Below are 20,824 nucleotides of genomic sequence, written 5' to 3'. Positions count from 1 at the left end.
GTTTATTATTGTTTGAACACTTGCATGTGATTTTTTTTTAATAAGGGTCTATTCATTTACATATTATAACCCCTCAAAATTAAATACATGTAAAAAATTACGTGAGTTTCATTTTTGGAGAATAATGAGCTGGTTTAGGTAATGGACTAGCCATGGGTGAAGGATTTGCTTGTAACATGTAATGACGACTAACTGATGGTGGAGTATATGGTCCAGGTGTAGCGATTGGATGCTTTTCTACTTGCAAAGCACTAATAACAACAGCTTCTCTGTTATGATATCTATAACAATTTTCATTATATTAAAATAAATAGGATATAATTAATACCTATATTATCTCACTTATTCAATAATGATTTAATATGGGATTCCGATGCAGTAGGAAACATTGCACTAATTTTTGATATGGATTGATCTACATTAGAACTGCCGATTGGTGACACATTGGGAGTAATTGATACTCGATTTGTAGCACCAGAGCGTGCATAATTGATTGCGTTAGAACCCATACGGGGACTAAATCTAACTGGTGTTGGACTTGACCTCTGTGTAATAATTGAATCCTATAATAAAACATACATCGATAATTCAGTTATAATTAGGGTTCGGATTTGAAGGCAAATGCCTTTCTTTTATTAATCATAATAGAAAAATAATTATTATACAAAAATGTGTTTCATTTAATTTCTTAGACGATGGATGCATTTTTTTTTTGCCTTTTTTTGCCTTTTTACTTATAAATGCCTTTTTGCCTTTTATACTTATAAATGGCTTTTTTTGTGTTTAAGTTTCAGTTGATTTTATAATTTTATACAGGGCTTACGTATTATTGCTACAAATGAGTTTAATTCATCTAGCAATCTTAATTTAGATAATTATTTATGTATGAAATACGCTCCAATAACTTCGGTGGACGTAGAAAGATCCTTTTTGATGTATAAAAATATTTTGAGCCCAAATCGTAACCATTTTTCTGAATACAGCTTATCAAAATACATGGTAGTCAATTTTTTTTTAACACCAACTAGTTTATTTCGCATTAAATTACCTGGTACCTATAACTCAAGTAAGTTAATTTTTAAAATTGTTTTTAACTAATTCTTAGGACAAACCTGGTTAAAGAAAAAGGTAATCTATTTATACAAAATAGCATAAACTTAATGTAATTTAGTATTCATGCTCATTTTTAATTTGTATTTTTCTCAAAATGTGTGCATTTGAAAGTGTTTAAAAAATGTTCAATATTTTATTTTGTAATATATTTATGAAATGCATTTTTATATAAATTAAATGCCTTTTTTTTTGCCTTTTTTTACATTTTAAATGCTTTTTTTATTGATTATATTACCTTCAAATCCGAACCTTAGTTATAAGTAAGTAGGAAGTTCTATTTATCGATTGAAAATCGAGTTAATTTAATTGGTTTAAGTTATTATTCGATATTTATTGGTTTTTTTTTAAATACCTATTATTTTATTATGTCAACGATGAAAAATATGTAATATAAAATTTCAAAAAATATTGAATTAATTTCTAGAAATTGTGTTCTAGAGCACAATTTGAATTTTCAATAGAACTCTGCCTGTCTAATAATTGGTCTAATTATTAGATGCATTTTTTGTTGATTTGTGATTTTTATAATTTATTCAAGTCTTGTTTATCACGAATCACGATTGCCGTTTTTTTGGCACGGTCACCTATCAGTTATCATAAGCTAATTAAATCACTCTCCTCAAAACATAAATGAAAAATAATATGAAGTTCATTTGTTTTTAATTATTTACGAAAATTAAATATCTGATGGATTTTAAAACAAAATCTGTATAGGATTATTAAAATGTTATCTAAACTGAAACGTGAAGAGACACACATATTTCACGTAAGGTTTATACCTTAATTATAACTATAATAGGTAGGTAATATACTAAACTGGGCTTAGCACCCGAATCATTTATTCGGGTTTCGGATTTTGCCATTTTGGGTGTTCAAACACCGGAATGAAAAATTTAAACAAATGTTCGGGTTTTAATAACCTCTATTATTTGGGTTAATATTGGTTAATATGAGTGTTTAGACTGTTCAGTTAGTCTGGAAAAACAACGTTTGAAGGGCGGAAAATTGTCAAGCCGAAAAAAACTAATTTGTGTTATTTATTATAAAATATAAATTCCTAACAAAAATTCCTAATACGTTATTATTGATGTACAGTAGAACCACTTGCCAAGTCGACGGATATAAGTTAACTAAAATTTTTAAAATAAGTAGGAATAAACGGGATTGATCCGTAGAGAAGTTAAATAAAATATAAGTTATGTTGTCAAAAAAACAAAATTATTCGAGTTTCAGGGTAACCAAAATGTTTTATTCAGGTTTTGGTTAATTCGGGTGTTTTAAAAATAAAATCATTCGGGTTATATGGGTTTCGGGTGTTTGATTTTTTAAGGGTTTTTAGAGGTATTAGGGGCCCTGCAGTATCATGATACTAACAAACCTAATAATTTTGCGCTTAAAACAATTTAAAATTATACCGTAAGCTTTCCATAATATAATAATATCAAATAATGGTGGCTTATCTATATAAAACAATTTCACTCATCGTAATTATATTTATTGCAGGAAACTGAAAATTATAATTATAATATCATATGTATACAATATTGATTTAATGATCAGAACACTAAAACAAATTACTGAACTTAATTATTATACAATTAGATCAAAATTTTATGGGTATTGCTGTAATAATTAATAGTCACAAACGACGAACCATGGTAATTGACAGTTATTATTAAGCGCATCACAATTACACGACTGTAAATAATGTACCTACCTATATTAATATATAATATTTTTCTGAAATTGCGATCACATAATATTGTGATTCACATCATTCCATATTATAGTAAATAGTAACAACACTGATAAAATTGTAATTTATTTGAGACATTAGAATAATGATTAAATAAAATAGACTTTAGGGTGGCGGTGGCCAAATGCCAACAATATTATTATAATCGTAGCCCGTTGGCTGAAGCTAATAGCTTCAAATTATTTATTAGTGTTATATTTTATGTCTTATATATCATAATATTATTATCAATTACCTATGTATCCATGGATGTAAAGACGGATCGTTTTATAATTTTAGGCTAAATGCAACGAGTATAACCTAACAACAATATAGGTACTTCAGTACTTGTGACAGACCTGTTGACTTAGGTACCTATCAATTCGTTTTAACATATAGTTTGTCTGTATATAATACATTGAATAGGTAATTTAAAATTCATCAATTGTTTGAATTGTATATTTTGATATATTCGTTTTAAATGGCTCAACATTTTACCGCATGAATTCAGCTTGTTACATTTTTCAAAATGACTGTTTTCACATTAATAATTTCTCAAATGTTTCATTATTTTTATAAAAAAAACAATACTTTAAGATTCTGAGCGGAGCGATGAATGTATTGATTTTACAATGATGTGTGTTTTTTTTATTTTTTTATTTTGTGTCTGTGTACACGATAAGTAGTCGAAATAATGCTTCGATTGTCAACTTCAGTATCTCGTTCGATAGGAAAGTGAATATTGTTGGTGCATTGAGGAGGTCAAAATTTAAAATTTCCAAAAGTTTTCACAAGTGCTGGGAAAAACAACATAAAAATTAAGGAAAAACGGGAATTTTTCTTCAAAATCGATTTTGGTTTTTAGTGTAACTCTAAAACAAATTAATGTATATACATGACATTTTCACTGGTTATTTATATTTGTATTTTCTATACACAATAAAATTTTAAAAATATTATGATTTGTTTTGAACTGTTTAGGAACATTTTCACTTTCCATTTTTTTTTAGTTTTTTTTTCTAGAAATATCAATAAAATTTTATTTGTTGGTTAAAAAAGCTTGAAAATTTAATAGAAGGCTCCTAGTATATTGTTTTAAAGGCAGATAAAGAATATTAAAAATCCTTAGTCAAAGTTTTTTTTTATAAGCATTTAAACTTCAAAATTTGACAAAATATGGAAAAATCATGAAAATTAGCAAATTATTTTAAGTTAAGAATTCGTAAACATTTTCTTTTTAAATCTAAGATTTTAAAATGTAATACAAGATTCCTTACAAGATTATCTACATTTATCAAAAAAAAAATGCCTAAGAAACTCAAATTAAATTTTTATAAGCGTTTGAAATTCAATCATTGGATATTCACTCGATTTCTCATGAAGCGATTTTGTTATTTCGTTGTAATTCAAAAACGAATGACTATAAATACATGAAAAATTTATTGAATGTTTATATTGAGATATATATATATATATATCTATGTTTATATATCATTTTCTATATACCATACAACTTTCAAATTATTTTGACTTGTATAGAGCTGTTAACGGAAAATTTTCAATTTTTTTAGTTTCTTTTTTTATAATTGTTAATACAATTTTATTAGTTGGGTAAAAATGCGTGAAAATTTAATACAAGGGTCCTGATATATTTTGATAATAGTAGTTAAATATGCTCATAAAAACTTTTGGTTAACATATTCTAAATTCAAAAAAAATATTAATGTAATTATTCACTAAAATGTTATTAGAATTCTATAAAAAAATACATGTTGAACATTATTTGAGAACTAAAAAAAATAAATGTTTAATATAAGTACGTCCACGACAATTAAATATTTAAATGCCCAGTCATGAGAGTTATTTAATGTAACTTCTGAGCATCATAGTTTACTCTTAACAGTCTTAACCTATTATCTAAAAAGTGTTGACCACCAACAACAAGACAAAAAACAAGACACTATAAAACAAAGCATCACACTGCGATTGGATTATAAAAACATTGATGCAATTGGGAGAATGTGTAATGTTTTAGAGTGTTAAAATATACAATATGCATCTAACTCTAAACTCTGATGTCTTTAGGTACCATGAGTTGAATTGTGGAAAAGTAAAGTCCGTACATCGTACTGTTACAATGATCCTATACCATAATACAGTCATGTGAGTATCAACAACTTACTACCTAGTACCTACTTATTGAGTTGTTAAAATCTTGTTTCAGTATAAATATATATAGTATTGGTAATTACTATGACATAAATTATTTTATTTTATTTTTGTTCATAATTTTTAAATTAACATTACATTTTAGTTAAATTGTCAATTAATAACAAATACTGAAATACCTATATATTATTGTATTTATTATCAAAAAATCGTTGGCACTTGGCATGTAACTTATAGATATAGCATATAACATTAAATTTAAATAATATACTTGTTTTATATGAAATAATTTATAATTTAATATTAAATCGACTGATGACATATGAAAACTTTTTAAAATAATGGCTGTCATCAAAGACGTAACCTGGGGTACATTTTTGGAGGGACAAAATGTGGTGAAACTAAAAATCTATTAGGTAAAACGACACGATTTCCTTCTCAGTTAAATATCAGATGCCCTCTCCCCTCTCGCCCCAGATTACGCCTGAGACTGTCATCGTTTAATACTAATTCAACTAAATTTTATTAAGAATGTATTCAACTCTCAATGATTTCCAGAAACTTGTATTTATGATGAACTAGATACCTACTTAATTATTATTAAATATTATTGAATTTTATGTTGAATTTAGTATTTAGTTGAATGTTACACTTACATCATTAAAGACAGAAATACGAGTTCTATAATAGCGTTCTTAATAGATACAATTTGTATTTGGATAAATTAAATCTTAGAATATTAAACTCTAATATAATTACTGTTCATATAAATTCGTATAATTTTCTAGAATGACAATAGTCGCTGATATTCATTTTAACAAGGTCGTATTTTGGTTGTAATATGTAAAACAATAATATGGATACTATTTATACAATGATTCGTGCAGTGTTTAAACAGCTTAAGCCACATGCGCCAATGAACAAATACATGACGTCGCGTTGCGTGATAGACCAAATTGTATGTAGATGTAAAAAATGTTTGTGACAAAATATATTTGCCAATTTATAGTGATGAAATTGTCATTTTTTTTTTTATATATTTACGTTTTAAAACATCTTTTAAAATTACAGTGAGTACGTTTGGTTCATATTCGTTATCGATACCCTAACTAATAACTACGGATGATTTACGTGTGCATATTTATCATCATCGGTTTGGTTATAATTACCATGACACATATTAGTCGGTAATATACAAATAGCATGTACTACGTAAGAAGAGCCATCACACAAGTAAGAGCACTTTAGATAAAGTGTGAAGCATCATGAGTGATGTCCATTTAGAAGACTTATTCTATGAGTGCGATCGAAATGGCCAAGGGAAAATTGGTCCAGAAGAATTTCAAGAATTATGCGCCAAATTTGATATCGAGCCCAGCGATTCGGATGTGATATTTTCAGACTTGGATCGTGACGGTGACGGACAAATATGCTTGGAGGACTTTGCGTGGGGGTTTCGTGATTTTTTATCTCCTGGTAAACAAGATAAACCCAATGAAAATAGGACTCGTGGAGAATTGGAAAGAAGGAACTCACAAGCCTGGTCGAACTTCGTATCTGTTATTGGAGAGCCAGCTTTAAAGAAATTATTTCATACCAGGTAATTTATATGAAGTTTTTTATATTTATCGTTACATTATAATAATATATAAAATACTATACATAATTCGTTTTAATTTTAGGAATTCATAACTCAAAAATATTCATTGTATATATTTTATAATTGTATAAGAGGTACACTTACCCGATCCACGTATAAATTGTATAATTTATATGTCTTATACAATCTACATCTAAAACAGTCTGCCTATTATATAGTAATGAAGTACAGTATACACTATACACATATTGTGTATAATTATTTTGTTAATTAAAATTAAAAATTAAAACTGATAACGGATAGAAAAGCCCAACTATTGTCGAAAACCTTACCAAGAAGAAACTCAAATTTGTAGGGAACGTATGGCGAGGTGAACTAAGGGAAACTGCTGCTTGAAAGGTCGAGACTAAGATGAGAGGATAGGGTTAAGAAAGACTTCTTTTAGGAACTCAATTAGTAACCTATTTACACCAGGATCCTTTGTTGAATCCAAAAAAGGTTGGATTAGTTTTTTGTTCTTTATCAAATTGTTCTCTAGTTATCTATTAGGGTTATTTCATCACTCTCTGTTTTTATCTGTTGAGGGTGGTATATTCCTTTTTAAAATTCATAAATATATTTTCTATAACTAACTTATGTTTCTCTAATTCATATTATATCAGTTCTTGTTTATATTTCTCGTGTTTCTTTGTTAATTTATTTTTTGTTAATTTTTCTGACGTGTTTCATGTTTTCCACATCTTTGTAGTACCAGCTACCTCCATTTCTGAGCACATTGGTTCCAATCATTGCATGCTATCCTACATTATCTGTCCCTATTTTACATTTATTAATATACTAGTTACAAATATTGTGTTTATTATGATTATAATATTTATGGGTATTTACATAGATTATCAGTAAATGTATAAAATATTAAAACTTTTTTTGACTTGAATGTTTACTGTAATCATTTTTCTAAAAGTTTAATTTATTATTTTAACAATCTGATTATTTATTGATTACGATACTCATTATTTTTTTATTTTTTATTTATTTTTTTTTTTGTAAAATATAATCACTAATCACTAATATTAAGAGTAAACAAGTTAGGAAAGCTAACTCGGTGAGCGTACTAAATTTCCTGTTTCCAAACGTATTTTAATACAAAGCAATATACTATAATTCCAAATACAATTTAAAAAGACTTTGATAGGTAACCTAAAAATTATGTTGGTAATATATTTGGGGTAGTAGGTATGAATATTATTTTAATGAATATTAAATATTTATACAATAAGTAATTTATTAGGTATCTTAATATCAACAATCGTAGATAACAATTTACTGGTAGGTAACTAACTAACAGATGGACACAATGTGGATATAATGTGTTCTAAATTAATGTTTAGGAACCTAAAGATTTATCTATTTCAAGTGAAAGTTAATATTTACTGATCTAGACCATATATGCATGATAGTGTAATATATGATTTAGGTCGTAATAATATATTATTGTGTGGCAAGGGCGGGAAGTGAGCTATTTCGAGCCACAGGCGAAGGTCGGAATTTGCTCAAGACTGAAATTACCTTCCCGCACGAGCCACACAAAGCATTTTTTGTCACGCTTCTTCGTTCATCGATCAATATTTGGTTGTGCAGGTGATACACCCAGCACTTTTGAGGATTTCCATTTTACCTTCCACTAGACAGAAAAAGATCGTTTTCCAACTCTCGAAAACTAAACTTTCAGTGCAGGTGCGACAAAAAATAATTAGTAGTTTTTTTTTTAAGTAATTCAATTGTTGTAAAAAATGGACTACCTATATAGTATCCTAGTGTATGGATGTTTTCTAATAATTTAACATTTAAGTTTATATCTGATAACTGTACTTTAAATTAAAATCATAATCCAAAAAATTAACATACTACCTATGATATACAAATCAAAAAGTACCTATATCCGTTTCAATGTAATATAATATTTAATATGTATTTTTAAAATATGAAATATTAGATTACTTGTTAATACTTCAAACGGAGCGAGAACATTTTATTTAGATACCTAGTAAAATATTTTAAAGGTGTATCCATAAATTTAATATGTATTTATCACTCAGTGTTATATGAAATATATATATATAAGTATATATTATTTTGTAACCAAATAATATTTCTATAATTTTTGTATTTTATGTTATTCTGACGTTTACTAACATAATATGTATTCAGTGGAAAAAAATTAGCGGATTTGTATATGGAGATTCAAAACTGTAGTCCATCATCAGAACTTATAACACATTTTGAGGGAGCTTTAAGTTCATTAATGGAAGATGTGAAACGATTACATGAAGATAATGAAAAACTTGAAAGCATGTTTAATCGGTATGATGCATAAGTATTATAAAATGCATAGTCTTTAGAATTTACAATGTCAAGTTTTAAAAATGTATTTTGATGTTTTTTTTTAGTGAGCGTCAAACACATCTAACAAGACTACGAGGTTTAGAAGAAGAAATAGATGCACAAGTCGCAAAAGTTGAAGCTCAAGCCCGGGATGAAGCAAGAGAACAATTTGAATTTGAAAAAAAAGAATTGATGAAAAAAATGGAAGCCGAAACAATAGAGTTAAAAACACATTTGAAATTGTTTCAAAAGGTTCATAGTATAAATCATTGATAAATATTCTGGTTCGTGTTTGCTAAATTTGAATTGTATAAAGGTGAACACTGTGTTAAGCCAAAAAAAAGTAGACAAGAACGATATGGATGAGACTATAGAAGAATCAAGGGAACTCAGGCGTAAATTAATTGACACACAAACTAATTTGGCAGTAGTTCGTTCGGAAATGGAAAAACTTCGATCTGAGTACGAAATTAAATGCGAGGAGTTTAACAACACGTATGTCAATTGTTTAAACTGTATTATATTCATAAATCAATTTACTATCATAAATAATATACAAATTGTGCATAAATATTACTATAGGATGCAAGTAAACATCGATCCTTTAGAAGAACAAAGTGGAGCACAATATACTATAAAACGACTAATGGATGATATTGGTAATTGCAGAAACTTTGATATTAACTAACTAACGACATTTTATAAATTTAAAAATGCACTTTTTTGTTTCGTAATATTTCAGACAGCGGACGATCTACTCTTATAGAATCAAATAATTACTATCAAAGGGATCTACAAGATGAGCTCTCAAATGCATCTTCAATCAACGCACCTTACCATTCAGCAAAAACGGTATTTACAAATAATATGTAGTTAAAACTTAAGACTGTTACACGTAGGTATAAACAATTAATATTATTTTGAACAAAAATAACCAAGTCGAATAAATAATAACCAATATTCAATATCGTTTGAACCGAAATTACAGTATTATGATGTTATTTTTCTCACCTCTAGGTATAATATTAAATATTAATTAACAATAATTTTATTAGCATTAGCCATTAATATTTTAATTTTAAACATTATTAGGTATTTCATATTATTATGATTCATAAACATATTATATGAATTGGATTGATTTTTTTTGTTTTTAGAAACTTATAGTTACCACAGTGGTCATAATGATAATAATAATTTGTCGTTATTGCAGTAATTATTCATAAAAATTAATAGATAATCGTATTCAATGGTTTATAATTTAAAAAATATAAATAATTAAAAAATCTATATAAAATAAACATTTTCATGAAAATATACAGCTCTATGCAGATGAGTGGCGCCAGATGTGCAAAAATATAGGTACTCTATGTCATTAATCATTATATTTATGGAATACCGAATTTGTATTTATAAATAATAATAAGATGAAACTCGTTGTATCCATTACTATTATTTTAAATAAATATATCTGAAGACAAGACGAGACATCTTTAATCTTACGCTTAAATTTCGTTTCTAAGAGTAAAATAAATCTAGTTAAGTTGTTACCTTTTTTCTTTTTTTTATGAATAGAAGTGGTTAAGCGTAAATGTACAATATTTTGTATGAGTATTTAAAGTTAAGGTTTTAATAAAATTCCTCAAAATCATGAAAATTTGCAAATTATTCTGAAGTTAAAAATTCATAAATGGTTTATATTATAAATACCTAAAGTTTGAATGCATATAAGTTTTGATTACAACAATTATAAAAAACAAGTTGAGCATAATTTAACAAATATTTTCATGGGCGTCTGAAGTTTAAATTTCAAATTTACGAGTAAAATAACGAGTTATCATCAAACGATTTAATTTTTTTTATCGTAATTCAAAAAGTATCAATATTTTTCAGAACCTTGAAACATATCACTGTTACATCAATTTTCAATTTCCTATACTCAACGAACTTTTAAAAATATTTAAAAGTACTAAATGTATGCTTTTTATCCAGTTATAGGTACTACTTTTTTTTTAATTTGCCTATATAGTATATAGTGCCATAGTAAAAAAAAATATGTTCTGTCAAAAAGCTTTATAATAATATCCCACATAAGTTATTAGGTATTATTATTCTTATTTATAAATATAATAAATACATTGGTATGATTTTTTTATGAACCATTTGAAGTTCAAATGTTGTCAAAATTCGATAAAAACCACAAACTTTTTTAAATAATTTAATATTTAATAATTGTTTTAGCTAAGGTACAACCCATAAATCTGAAAAATATACTGGCACAGTTTTTTTTTTATTGACATTTGGAGTTCAAATATTGACGAAATTAGATATTCAAATGAAGAATAACCTTTGTGGTTATTTAATATTTTATTGTAATACAAATATAATATTATTCACGGGAAATTTTAACTTTTAAGCTATTTTCTCTTTATACGGTAGACATATTTATAAAGTTCACTGTAAGTCAGTAGATATTGACTTTAACTCAAAAGTTAATAAAAATTATATAAATACCTATATGGTTTAATAATATATATAGGTACTATTATAATAAACTAATTCTATGATAAATGCCATGTTTTCATCGTATATTAAGAATATTAATTTAATCTTCCATATTAATAATAGTAAAATAGATTAGTTATTATTAATAGCAATATTAATATACAATATTACAATAAAGTCTACTCAGTAAAATAGGTTGACAGACTATCTCAGATAAGATTCGTTTTTCGTATGGAATGATACATCATTGATTTCAAACTGAACACGTCTATATCATCAGTGATCTACATTTATATAGTTGATGTGGTACATTTGACTCATACTGTACATCAGAGTGGTTATCTACTTTCCCATTTTTAAAGAATGTACTTAATTCCAAATTACTTTGTTGTCTGTTTTTTCATTAATACTGTATTTATATTATGTATTATATTTTATTTGTATTTTCTATATTCAAATTAATTTATTCCTAAAATGACTCGAAAACTAAACAGTTAACTGTTAACTTGTTGGGACACGAAGATATGCATTTGCCGATTCTACATCCGTTCCTCAAAATTGGAATGATACTATTAGGACCCCACAACCGGAGCGCTATTCAGTAATAACTATGTGTGTTTGAGCACTGTTCTAATCCTAAAGGTACGAACGAAGAAAGATTTGAAATAATATACAACTCAGGGTTTCAAGCCGGAAGCACTTTTATTAAAATGTAAAATAAACATAATTAATAAAACATTAATTCGCAAAACTTAGCCCTTACTATGCGATCGCCACTACGTTCTCGCCGAATCACTCAGCAACAACGGCACTGCCCGTGCCTGTGCGTATGTTAAAAAGCAAAATATTATTGTCGCCTCAGCACATCTTGCTTTACTGGTCTCACCTATAACCTATGTAAATAATTTACAGCTTAAAATATTCCCACCTATATTACATATATATATATATTAAATAATATTATATTGACGACTGTCAACAATATAATATATACGACACCTCTAAGTTATTTTATTATTTTTTGGCTTATTATAAATAATAAATATTAAATACAAAAAATAAATATTACCTAGTAGATAGTTATTAGGTAGGAACCTAAATCATTACTCTATTTTCAAGCTTAGGAAATTGACTCATTTCATTGAAAGATTGACTATTAGGTCAAATCAGGTAAATCTAAGACATTGTATACATATTATAATAGTACCCACATATACATCACTAACATCTAATTTCTTAAGAATATTATATCTATAAGTATTCTTAATATCAATATTTTATGCATGTAAGATGTTTTTAATTATTATTTTTATGTGATATATCATATTATACCTAAAATCTAATGACAAAGAAATAATGTAATTATTTACTACTTTGGAGTCGTCACTCGTCAGCTAGGTATTTATTTTATTAATATTAATGCTGACTTTAATTGTTTTCAGATAGAATTTGAGGAAATGAGTTTATCCGGTCGTGATTCACAGAATATGATGCATTTCCACACACCAGCTAGTGCAATGAGTATAAGTAGTTATGATATGATCGGTGGTGATCCAGAAAGAACATATAAAATCGTATTCGCCGGGGACGCGGCTGTTGGAAAAACGTGTTTTATCCATCGTTTTTGTAAAGGCACCTTCACAACAAAACTTGGATCTACTTTAGGTGTGAATTAAAATTCATAAGAATAATTCAGAAAAAGCTTTAAAGTAATAATAATTATAATAGTCTAAGGAATAATAAGTAATACATTATTGACAACTTTTTTCTATCAATACGTCTTATGAGTAGATAGAGAGCTCAAAAAATGTCAGCATAGGTACCTATTTATATAGATAAATAATTTGAATTTCTAATTTTGCATTAAAATTAATCTTCGTTTTCAAATTTTGTTTTACAGGTGTTGATTTTCAAGTTAAAACAATCAGAGTTGATGATAGAAATGTAGCATTACAGTTATGGGATACAGCTGGTAACATTTCAAAAGACAAACTCTTTCAATAAAATTAGTTCTTGAAAATTATTGTTTCCCCAAAAATAATAGATATAGAGATAACACAAACTTCTGTACAAGACAGTTTGCTCACGTTATGATTGACATCGGTAAATTAGTTCTTTCATTAGTAGCTTCCAGTCGCTTAACACTTTGGATACCTACCATGAGTAAACTAAAATATTTTTGGTGTTTGATATTACACATAAATAAATTATACATTATACCAACATTATGAAAGACTGTTGAGTAAACATTATTTAAAATAGTTTAAAATTACATTGATTGTTTAAATGTAACTTGAGTTACATGCATGTCTTATATAAAAAATACAAAATCAATTAAAACAAGATGCATACATTATAAAATATGTACCTAACCGAATTATATAACTTAGATTCATGTAACTGAGAATATGCTTTTGGTGTCAATCTCTGCTGATGTATATAAAAAAAAATGTGATAAAACCTGAGTTCTTATATAATATAGTAGATATAATGTACCTAACGTTCAACATTCTAAGAGTGTTATGAAAGTGTTTAAAATATTTTAATTAATTTTTTACATATATAATATTCGTGTTTTAATATATATCTTGACTTTTGATGGACCTTGATCCACAGTCGAATAGTTAATGAATATTTCCATTGAGATTAGATTATATATTTTAGGTACCTACACAATAGTAATACTATAATACAATCATATTAATAGTTTTAAATTTTAATAACTGATTCAATTTCTTTTATTTAAAGAAAATTAGCTTGTATTTTTCATATTATATATTATCGTGAAAAATCAATTTTGTAACATTCAAATATTTCAATTCAATATTCTAACATATAATAGCGATGACTCGTCTGTAATGGTTTTTATTCATGACAACCATCATCTTGTGGCTATATTAATGTACCTATTATTTGTTTTAAATATACAAAAATATAAAACTGAGATAACTTTAAATTATATTAAGCTCTACGTTCAACTATTATATACCTGTTAAATTGTGAGCGCTGCATTTAACCTAACAACATTTTTTTGAAATACATATAAGTATCTGTTACATTAATTGAATTTTGTTACTGGAATGTATTATTCTAGACTTAAGAGCACCCATAAAAAAAATTTCACTCTGCATAGAAATCTGGGATTTATAGATATTATATATTAATTTACAACATGTTTTTAATACTTTGGTATAGTTTGGTACGATTTTAACAAAATATATATAAATAGTGTTTATTTAAAAAATAATTTTTACTGTGAAAATCCATACTATAGTAGTAACACTGTTCCTCAAGATGATTTTGAAAATGTAAAATATTTAGCCATTGCGTTATAAAGATTATTTGAATACTTTTATGTTGGATACTTTAACTAATTCGTAATTAAGATTTGGCCTTTTTTAATAAATATATTACATAATTTAACATTTGAAACTTCTATTTATTTTTATAATTTTTAAATTAAATTATATTTATAACATATTACATATAACAATTATTACTAATTAGTAAGTTTCATTAGATAATAGTATTTTTAAAATTGTTTTATCATGACTTCTTCATTTTTCAACTATTACAAAAGAATACTAATATATTTTTTTTAAAAATGCATATTGTTTAAAGGACAAGAAAGATTTCGTTCCATTACAAAAGCGTATTTTCGAAGAGCAGACGGAGTCATTTTACTTTATGATGTAACTAATGAAAGGTCTTTTATCAATATTCGTCAATGGGTTTTATCGATAACGGTAAAAATGATAATTTAAGCAATGAGCATTATAATACATTATAATATCATCATATTATAATACATAATCATTAGACATAACTTAATATATTGTATTATTGTTAACAGTGTTGATTTAAAGATATAAGATTAATGCTTATTTGTCTGTATGATTATAACGTTATATTTGACAAAAAAACGATTGAAATTTGTAAATGTAATTGTAACGTAAAGCGATAATCAAAAATAATTAAATATCGCAAAACAAAACACAATAATTAACAAAATATATTATAATATATCATTAAACAAAACATAACGCAAAACGTAATTTATAGAATATCATTAAATTAATAATATCGCAAAACGTAATTAATAGAATTTCATTGAACAAAAAATAACGCCAAAATCTATAAATCCATAAACATATTTATATGAAAAGTTATATTGGTTTCGTAGAAATATTTATTTCATGCATACGGACATTAGAATTTATTAAATTATATTCCGTACCCGGGCCATTATCTGCCTGCATTAGTTATTATTAATACATTTATTTAATAGGTATTAACACTATTCTAAATAACGATAAACGCAAAGCTTGAATAACGAATAATTATTATGAACAATTCTAAACAATATTATTCGTAAGAAATATGAAATAAAAAAAACTTATAATTATTTTAAAAGAATTAGAATAAAATAAACACACCCCTTGAATCACCATTAATGAATATTAATACTTACAAATTATTCTGTAGTACAATAATATGTGTAAGTGTTAAATAATTATATTAATATAGTCATTTTAATTGAACTAATTAGATAAAAAAATAAGATTCTAAGAAAAATGTTTAGTTTATTTATATATTTTTGAAAGATCATATTTTTTTGATATTTTGCTAAAGTTTTTTTTTTTTTTAAATTCATCAACTATTTTAAATACCCTACGAATAATTGATTATAGTATTCAAAAGTTATGCGTATATCTTTTTTCCAGTCTTAGAATCTGATGACGTTAATTAACTTAATTTTGTGAAAACTTTAGGTCTTTATACTAAAATGTTTGTAAGTAGTGAGGCCCTTAAAATTAATTAAATAAATACATTGTAGTCAACAAAATTTTAGAACAGTATATTATAAACAAGTTATGAATTCAAAACTGTTTGTATACTCATAATATTTTTTTTAAATATTCTATTAATAAATCATCTACTTAAAATATCTTAAGAGGAAGCTACAGACAGATTTGTTGTCTCAGGTTTCATAATAGGTAGATTGACTCTTATTTTTAAGGTAACGAAGCTAAACGTTAACTGCTCATCGTAAATTTTCTATACTATGCACTTGTAAGATGAAGACAACAAATGCATGTCGAGTAGCATCTTCTTTAAGGACCCAGTTTGCCTTTTACGCGTATTTCATAATACGACCAACTATTGTTTGATAAATTAAAAGATAACTTAAAAATAATAGGTAATTAATTTATTTTAATAAACTAAATCGATATATTAAAATATGTTCAAAACGTATAAGGCATTGCTTAACGATGGTTTTAAATTTGTTATAAGTTTTTTTTTATACATTTTATTTTTTTAAGAATAATTGTTTTTTCGAAAAATGTTTTACCTACAAATTACGATACCTACCCAACTCAGAACTTTCCTAGACATCAATTTGTCTAATAGTTGAGAGAAATTTTTTCATGGTTTATTGTTTAGAATTTAGATATTGTGTCGTTCCACCTTTCCAATTGGGTATTATTTTAAAACAATAAATAATAAAAATAAGTATCAGCACTTAAAAAAAGAATAATAATTTTAGTTAAGAGTATTCACTAATCAATAATGTATTAAATCACCTACCATGTAGATAGGTACTTATTTAATAATATTATTCCATTTCATTTGTCATAGGAAGTAGCTGATAAACAATTACCACTTTGTATTTGTGGTAACAAATTGGATTTAAGACGCGAAGCAGAGTTGCAAGGACTAACGTGCGTGTCCACAGATCACGGTGAACTTTTGGCGAAGGATTACAACGCAGTATTTTTCGAAACTAGTTCCAAACTTGGAACGAATATTAATAACGCATTGGTTACACTATGCAGGTATGAAGTTTTTTTTTATTTATTCCTTATAGGTTGAATATAGAATTTAAAAAAAACATTTATAGATAGGCGTTGAGCACAATATATTTTTCATAATTTTACAATATGATATGTATAAAATATATTATAATATATTTATATTATTAACTGTAAACGTACCGTATTATCAGATTCACTTATTATAGTCCACATATCAACATAATTTATTATAACATGCGTATAAGCCAAATTATGGAATTATTTTACACCGAAGAATTAGGTAGGTGTGCATGTTATTCAAAATTTGAATTAAAATAAAAATACAATCTTGACAGAAGCTGATAAAAAAATTCGGGGAGAATAATATTCTCTTATCCATATAAAATATTCAATATATGTATGCATTTACGTAACAATAAATAATGAAATGCATTTCTGCCAATTTGTTTAATATGAGGCTACATGCATTCAATTCTTCAGTTTATTTATTATTAAATTTATAATATAATAAATTATAAATTTGAATTATTGTGTTTAGGTATGGTATTTGTGTCATTGTAGATATTGATTTATTTACTATTGTACAATTAGGTACTAAATTTTTAACGATTTATTTTCAGAGAAATGTTGATTAGAGAAGATGTCGACATTCAAACGTCTGCTTTATACATCGCAGAACAAAAACATAAATTTAACCCAGGTTGCTGTTAATAACTACACATATTATCATTTAATTACTTTAAAAACCTACCAATATTCTATTTAAATAATTAAAACATAATATACTTGCGCTATAATATTATAATACTATATATATATATAAAATATTTTGATTGATGTAATATAGTAATACCTAATAATAATAAAAATAAAAATATGATATGGTTTTAAACATGAGATGTCTTCCATTATTAATAATACATTAACCACTAAAAATATGTTATAAAATCAAATTTAGTTGAATATCAATAACATTCGAACAAGAATAATGTAACACAAGAAACAATATCAAAATTAATTATTTGTGATAAAACATATCATTGGAACGAAGTACATTAAAAAACATTTAACACAATATAGGTAGTATGTACCTACGTAGTGTACATTGTCAGAGATTTTAAGTTTACAGTATTTTGGAACAAGAAGTAACGCTAATTACTTGCATGGGTTTATGTGTGGGTGACGTCATGAGATTCCTCTGAGTTCTTACTCTGACCACGCATAAAAACGTCCTTTTTAAAATTATCTTTAAAAGATACGCTTGTATACGCTCAAGGCTCGAAGTTGAATCGAAAAATATTCTCCGTTAAAATAATTAACTATTTACCTTTTGAAATTGTATCATTTTGGTTTAATAACGATATTCAATTATTGCATTAAATATTTTTCAGTTTGACAAAAATATTATTATATACCTAGCTTACATGGTGTAATACATATATATTAAGTTTAATTCCTTTTATCATCTCACTAAATTATTTATGTTTGTTTATATACTTATTTTTATTATATTGGTTTTAATTTAATTTAATTTTAATAAACGAAATATTACATTTTTATTATATTTTATTATATTTTGTTATTATAATATTATATGCTTCGTTAAGAAAACTAATTTTAAATACCTGTGTAAAATGTAATGTAAGTCCTAACGCAAATATAATTAATATTTCCATCATATATTTTATACTGTTTATTTTAAAATCATAGTTCATTATTACTTATGATTCAATTTTTTGTTATGTTTATTACACAATTTAAACTCTGAACTCTGAAGAATAGGATGCTTGTTTGGATCAAAAAAAATGTCATGCTTAAATGAGAAACTTTCATGTACATTAAATTAATAAAATGAGGCACTAATTTAGAAGTTACTAATGAATAACACTGGAATCCTCCCTTCACCATTGATCGTGACAATGTAATAAACTAAACACTTTTAATAATAAAAATAATTTATGTTTATCTACGTGGAGGTGGAGCTCACAAAATAGTATAGAGATCACAATAGGTATTATACTATTACATTACCCTTTTCCATTTTGAGTAACTTTAAGCCCTGGTTACTTAGTAATGTATTTACTATTCATGTTCATAAAAGTAGTGTTTCCAGATTCCAGGGTCTAGAAAAGTTGTATGAGCGTTGTACCCCTAAATTTCAATAAATCATTATAAATAAATATTTATAATAGGTACGTTTTTTTTTCTACTAAATAAAATGTCAATAAAATTTTATTCGTTGGACTAAAAACGTTAACATTTAATAAAAGGTTCTTGATATATTGCTTAAATAACAGTGGAAAATGTTAGAAATACATAGGCACAATTTTTTTTCAAAAGCATTTAAAGTTCGATTTTTTACACCATTTATCAAATAATTAACAAAATGATTTTGTAGTTAAAAATATATAAAATGTTCAACATTTATAGCTAAGGATTGAAAACATATAAGGTTCCACGTAAATAGCTTATTCTGTAACAAAAAAATCTCAAAAACACAGTTTTTTTTTTTTAGTTATTTTACGTTCAAATTTGGAGGAAATTACATATTAAATAACCGAGAATAACGATATATTGTTTATTCTGTTGAAATTTTATAATATTAATTCAACTTGCCGTATTAATAATAATTAATGACAATATAAGTATAATATAAAATATCCACACTGACGAACTGTCTTCGCTCGTTATTCGTATACAAATGGTTTTATATCATTGAATTCCATTTTAACACCATCAATTGCAATGATCAACTCGTAACCTACTGTGCCTACAGCAGAGCAACACCCACTTGCCTATAGAACTTGTAACCTACTGTAATTAATTTAAAGAAAATGTGGTTTGATTTTTGATTAGCGTTTGTATAGCGATAAACAAAGCGTTCCGCAAAATAGAGCAGAAAAAAGTTATATTCAGCATATAGGTACCATAATAATGGTATCATATTATCTAAGTTTAAAAAAAAAATAAATAAAAATTTAAACTGATAGTCAAATTATAAATTTGAATTTTTAAAAATGTAAATCCTGATCACATAATTTACAGTTGAGTACCTACACAATTCAATAGGTACCTATGTCTTGTGATATGACATTATTGTCATGAATAAGACAGTATGATAATATGTTATTGCTAAAAACCGAATTGAACCGAATACGCACGGTTTACTCACGTACATAATATATTAGAAGCCTAAATTAAATAATACATATTATGGGCATATAGGTTGGAGGTTTAAAATATCTCAGCGTTGAAATGTATCAGAAGTTATGTTCTGAAGACTGTCGGGAATGCGAATCAACGTCACGTTAGTAATTGAAGGTTATAATAATGTTCCTTATAGTCATAAACTCGCCGACCATATACACTATAGTACAACCGTGTGTCTGTGTACCTATATATAAGTGCTAACATGCCTAAATATATATATATATAATATGTATACTGTTCGGTGTTCACTTGGCGGTCGGACACAATGCACCGCAGCAACCGATTTATGCT

General features: G+C 26.0%; 2 protein-coding genes across 3 annotated transcripts in view; one reads left to right on the top strand and one right to left on the bottom strand.

Annotated features, from left to right (window-relative positions):
* The window catches only part of LOC100169294 (ras and EF-hand domain-containing protein homolog), a 26,856-nt gene extending 8,720 nt beyond the window's left edge, over positions 1-18,136 (top strand). The window contains exons 2-14 of one of the 2 annotated variants that reach the window (XM_008179917.3): positions 4,934-5,011; positions 5,806-5,975; positions 6,089-6,617; positions 8,829-8,981; positions 9,068-9,254; positions 9,319-9,497; positions 9,585-9,661; positions 9,745-9,854; positions 12,950-13,172; positions 13,408-13,479; positions 15,129-15,253; positions 17,148-17,344; positions 17,944-18,136. In XM_008179917.3, the coding sequence (XP_008178139.1) occupies positions 6,283-6,617; positions 8,829-8,981; positions 9,068-9,254; positions 9,319-9,497; positions 9,585-9,661; positions 9,745-9,854; positions 12,950-13,172; positions 13,408-13,479; positions 15,129-15,253; positions 17,148-17,344; positions 17,944-18,034 (1,749 nt within the window). In that variant the 5' untranslated portion in view covers positions 4,934-5,011; positions 5,806-5,975; positions 6,089-6,282 and the 3' untranslated portion in view covers positions 18,035-18,136. The remainder of the gene's footprint in view (positions 1-4,933; positions 5,012-5,805; positions 5,976-6,088; positions 6,618-8,828; positions 8,982-9,067; positions 9,255-9,318; positions 9,498-9,584; positions 9,662-9,744; positions 9,855-12,949; positions 13,173-13,407; positions 13,480-15,128; positions 15,254-17,147; positions 17,345-17,943) is intronic. The other variant, XM_016800500.2, reaches the window with a different exon arrangement.
* LOC100570115 lies at positions 98-605 on the bottom strand. Its single transcript, XM_003241161.4, has 2 exons — positions 343-605; positions 98-281 (listed from the first exon to the last, which is right to left on the bottom strand). The coding sequence occupies exons 1-2, from the start codon at positions 507-509 to the stop codon at positions 98-100; spliced, it is 351 nt and encodes a 116-aa protein (XP_003241209.1). The 5' UTR covers positions 510-605.
* Positions 18,137-20,824: the final 2,688 nt, after the last annotated feature.

Source organism: Acyrthosiphon pisum, chromosome X (assembly GCF_005508785.2).
Source record: "Acyrthosiphon pisum isolate AL4f chromosome X, pea_aphid_22Mar2018_4r6ur, whole genome shotgun sequence".
Lineage (NCBI taxonomy): Eukaryota > Metazoa > Arthropoda > Insecta > Hemiptera > Aphididae > Acyrthosiphon > Acyrthosiphon pisum.
The sequence above is the reverse complement of the archived record's forward strand: the minus strand, read 5'-3'. Positions and strand labels throughout refer to the sequence as shown.

What these genes read in the sequence shown, in the direction of transcription:
- LOC100570115 (XM_003241161.4), bottom strand. Translation starts at nt 509, where the DNA reads ATGGGTTCTAACGCAATCAATTATGCACGCTCTGGTGCTACAAATCGA. An exon ending in ATTAAATCATTATTGAATAA is followed by an intron (nt 282 to 342) that starts GTGAGATAATAT and finishes AAATTGTTATAG; the next exon opens with ATATCATAACAGAGAAGCTG.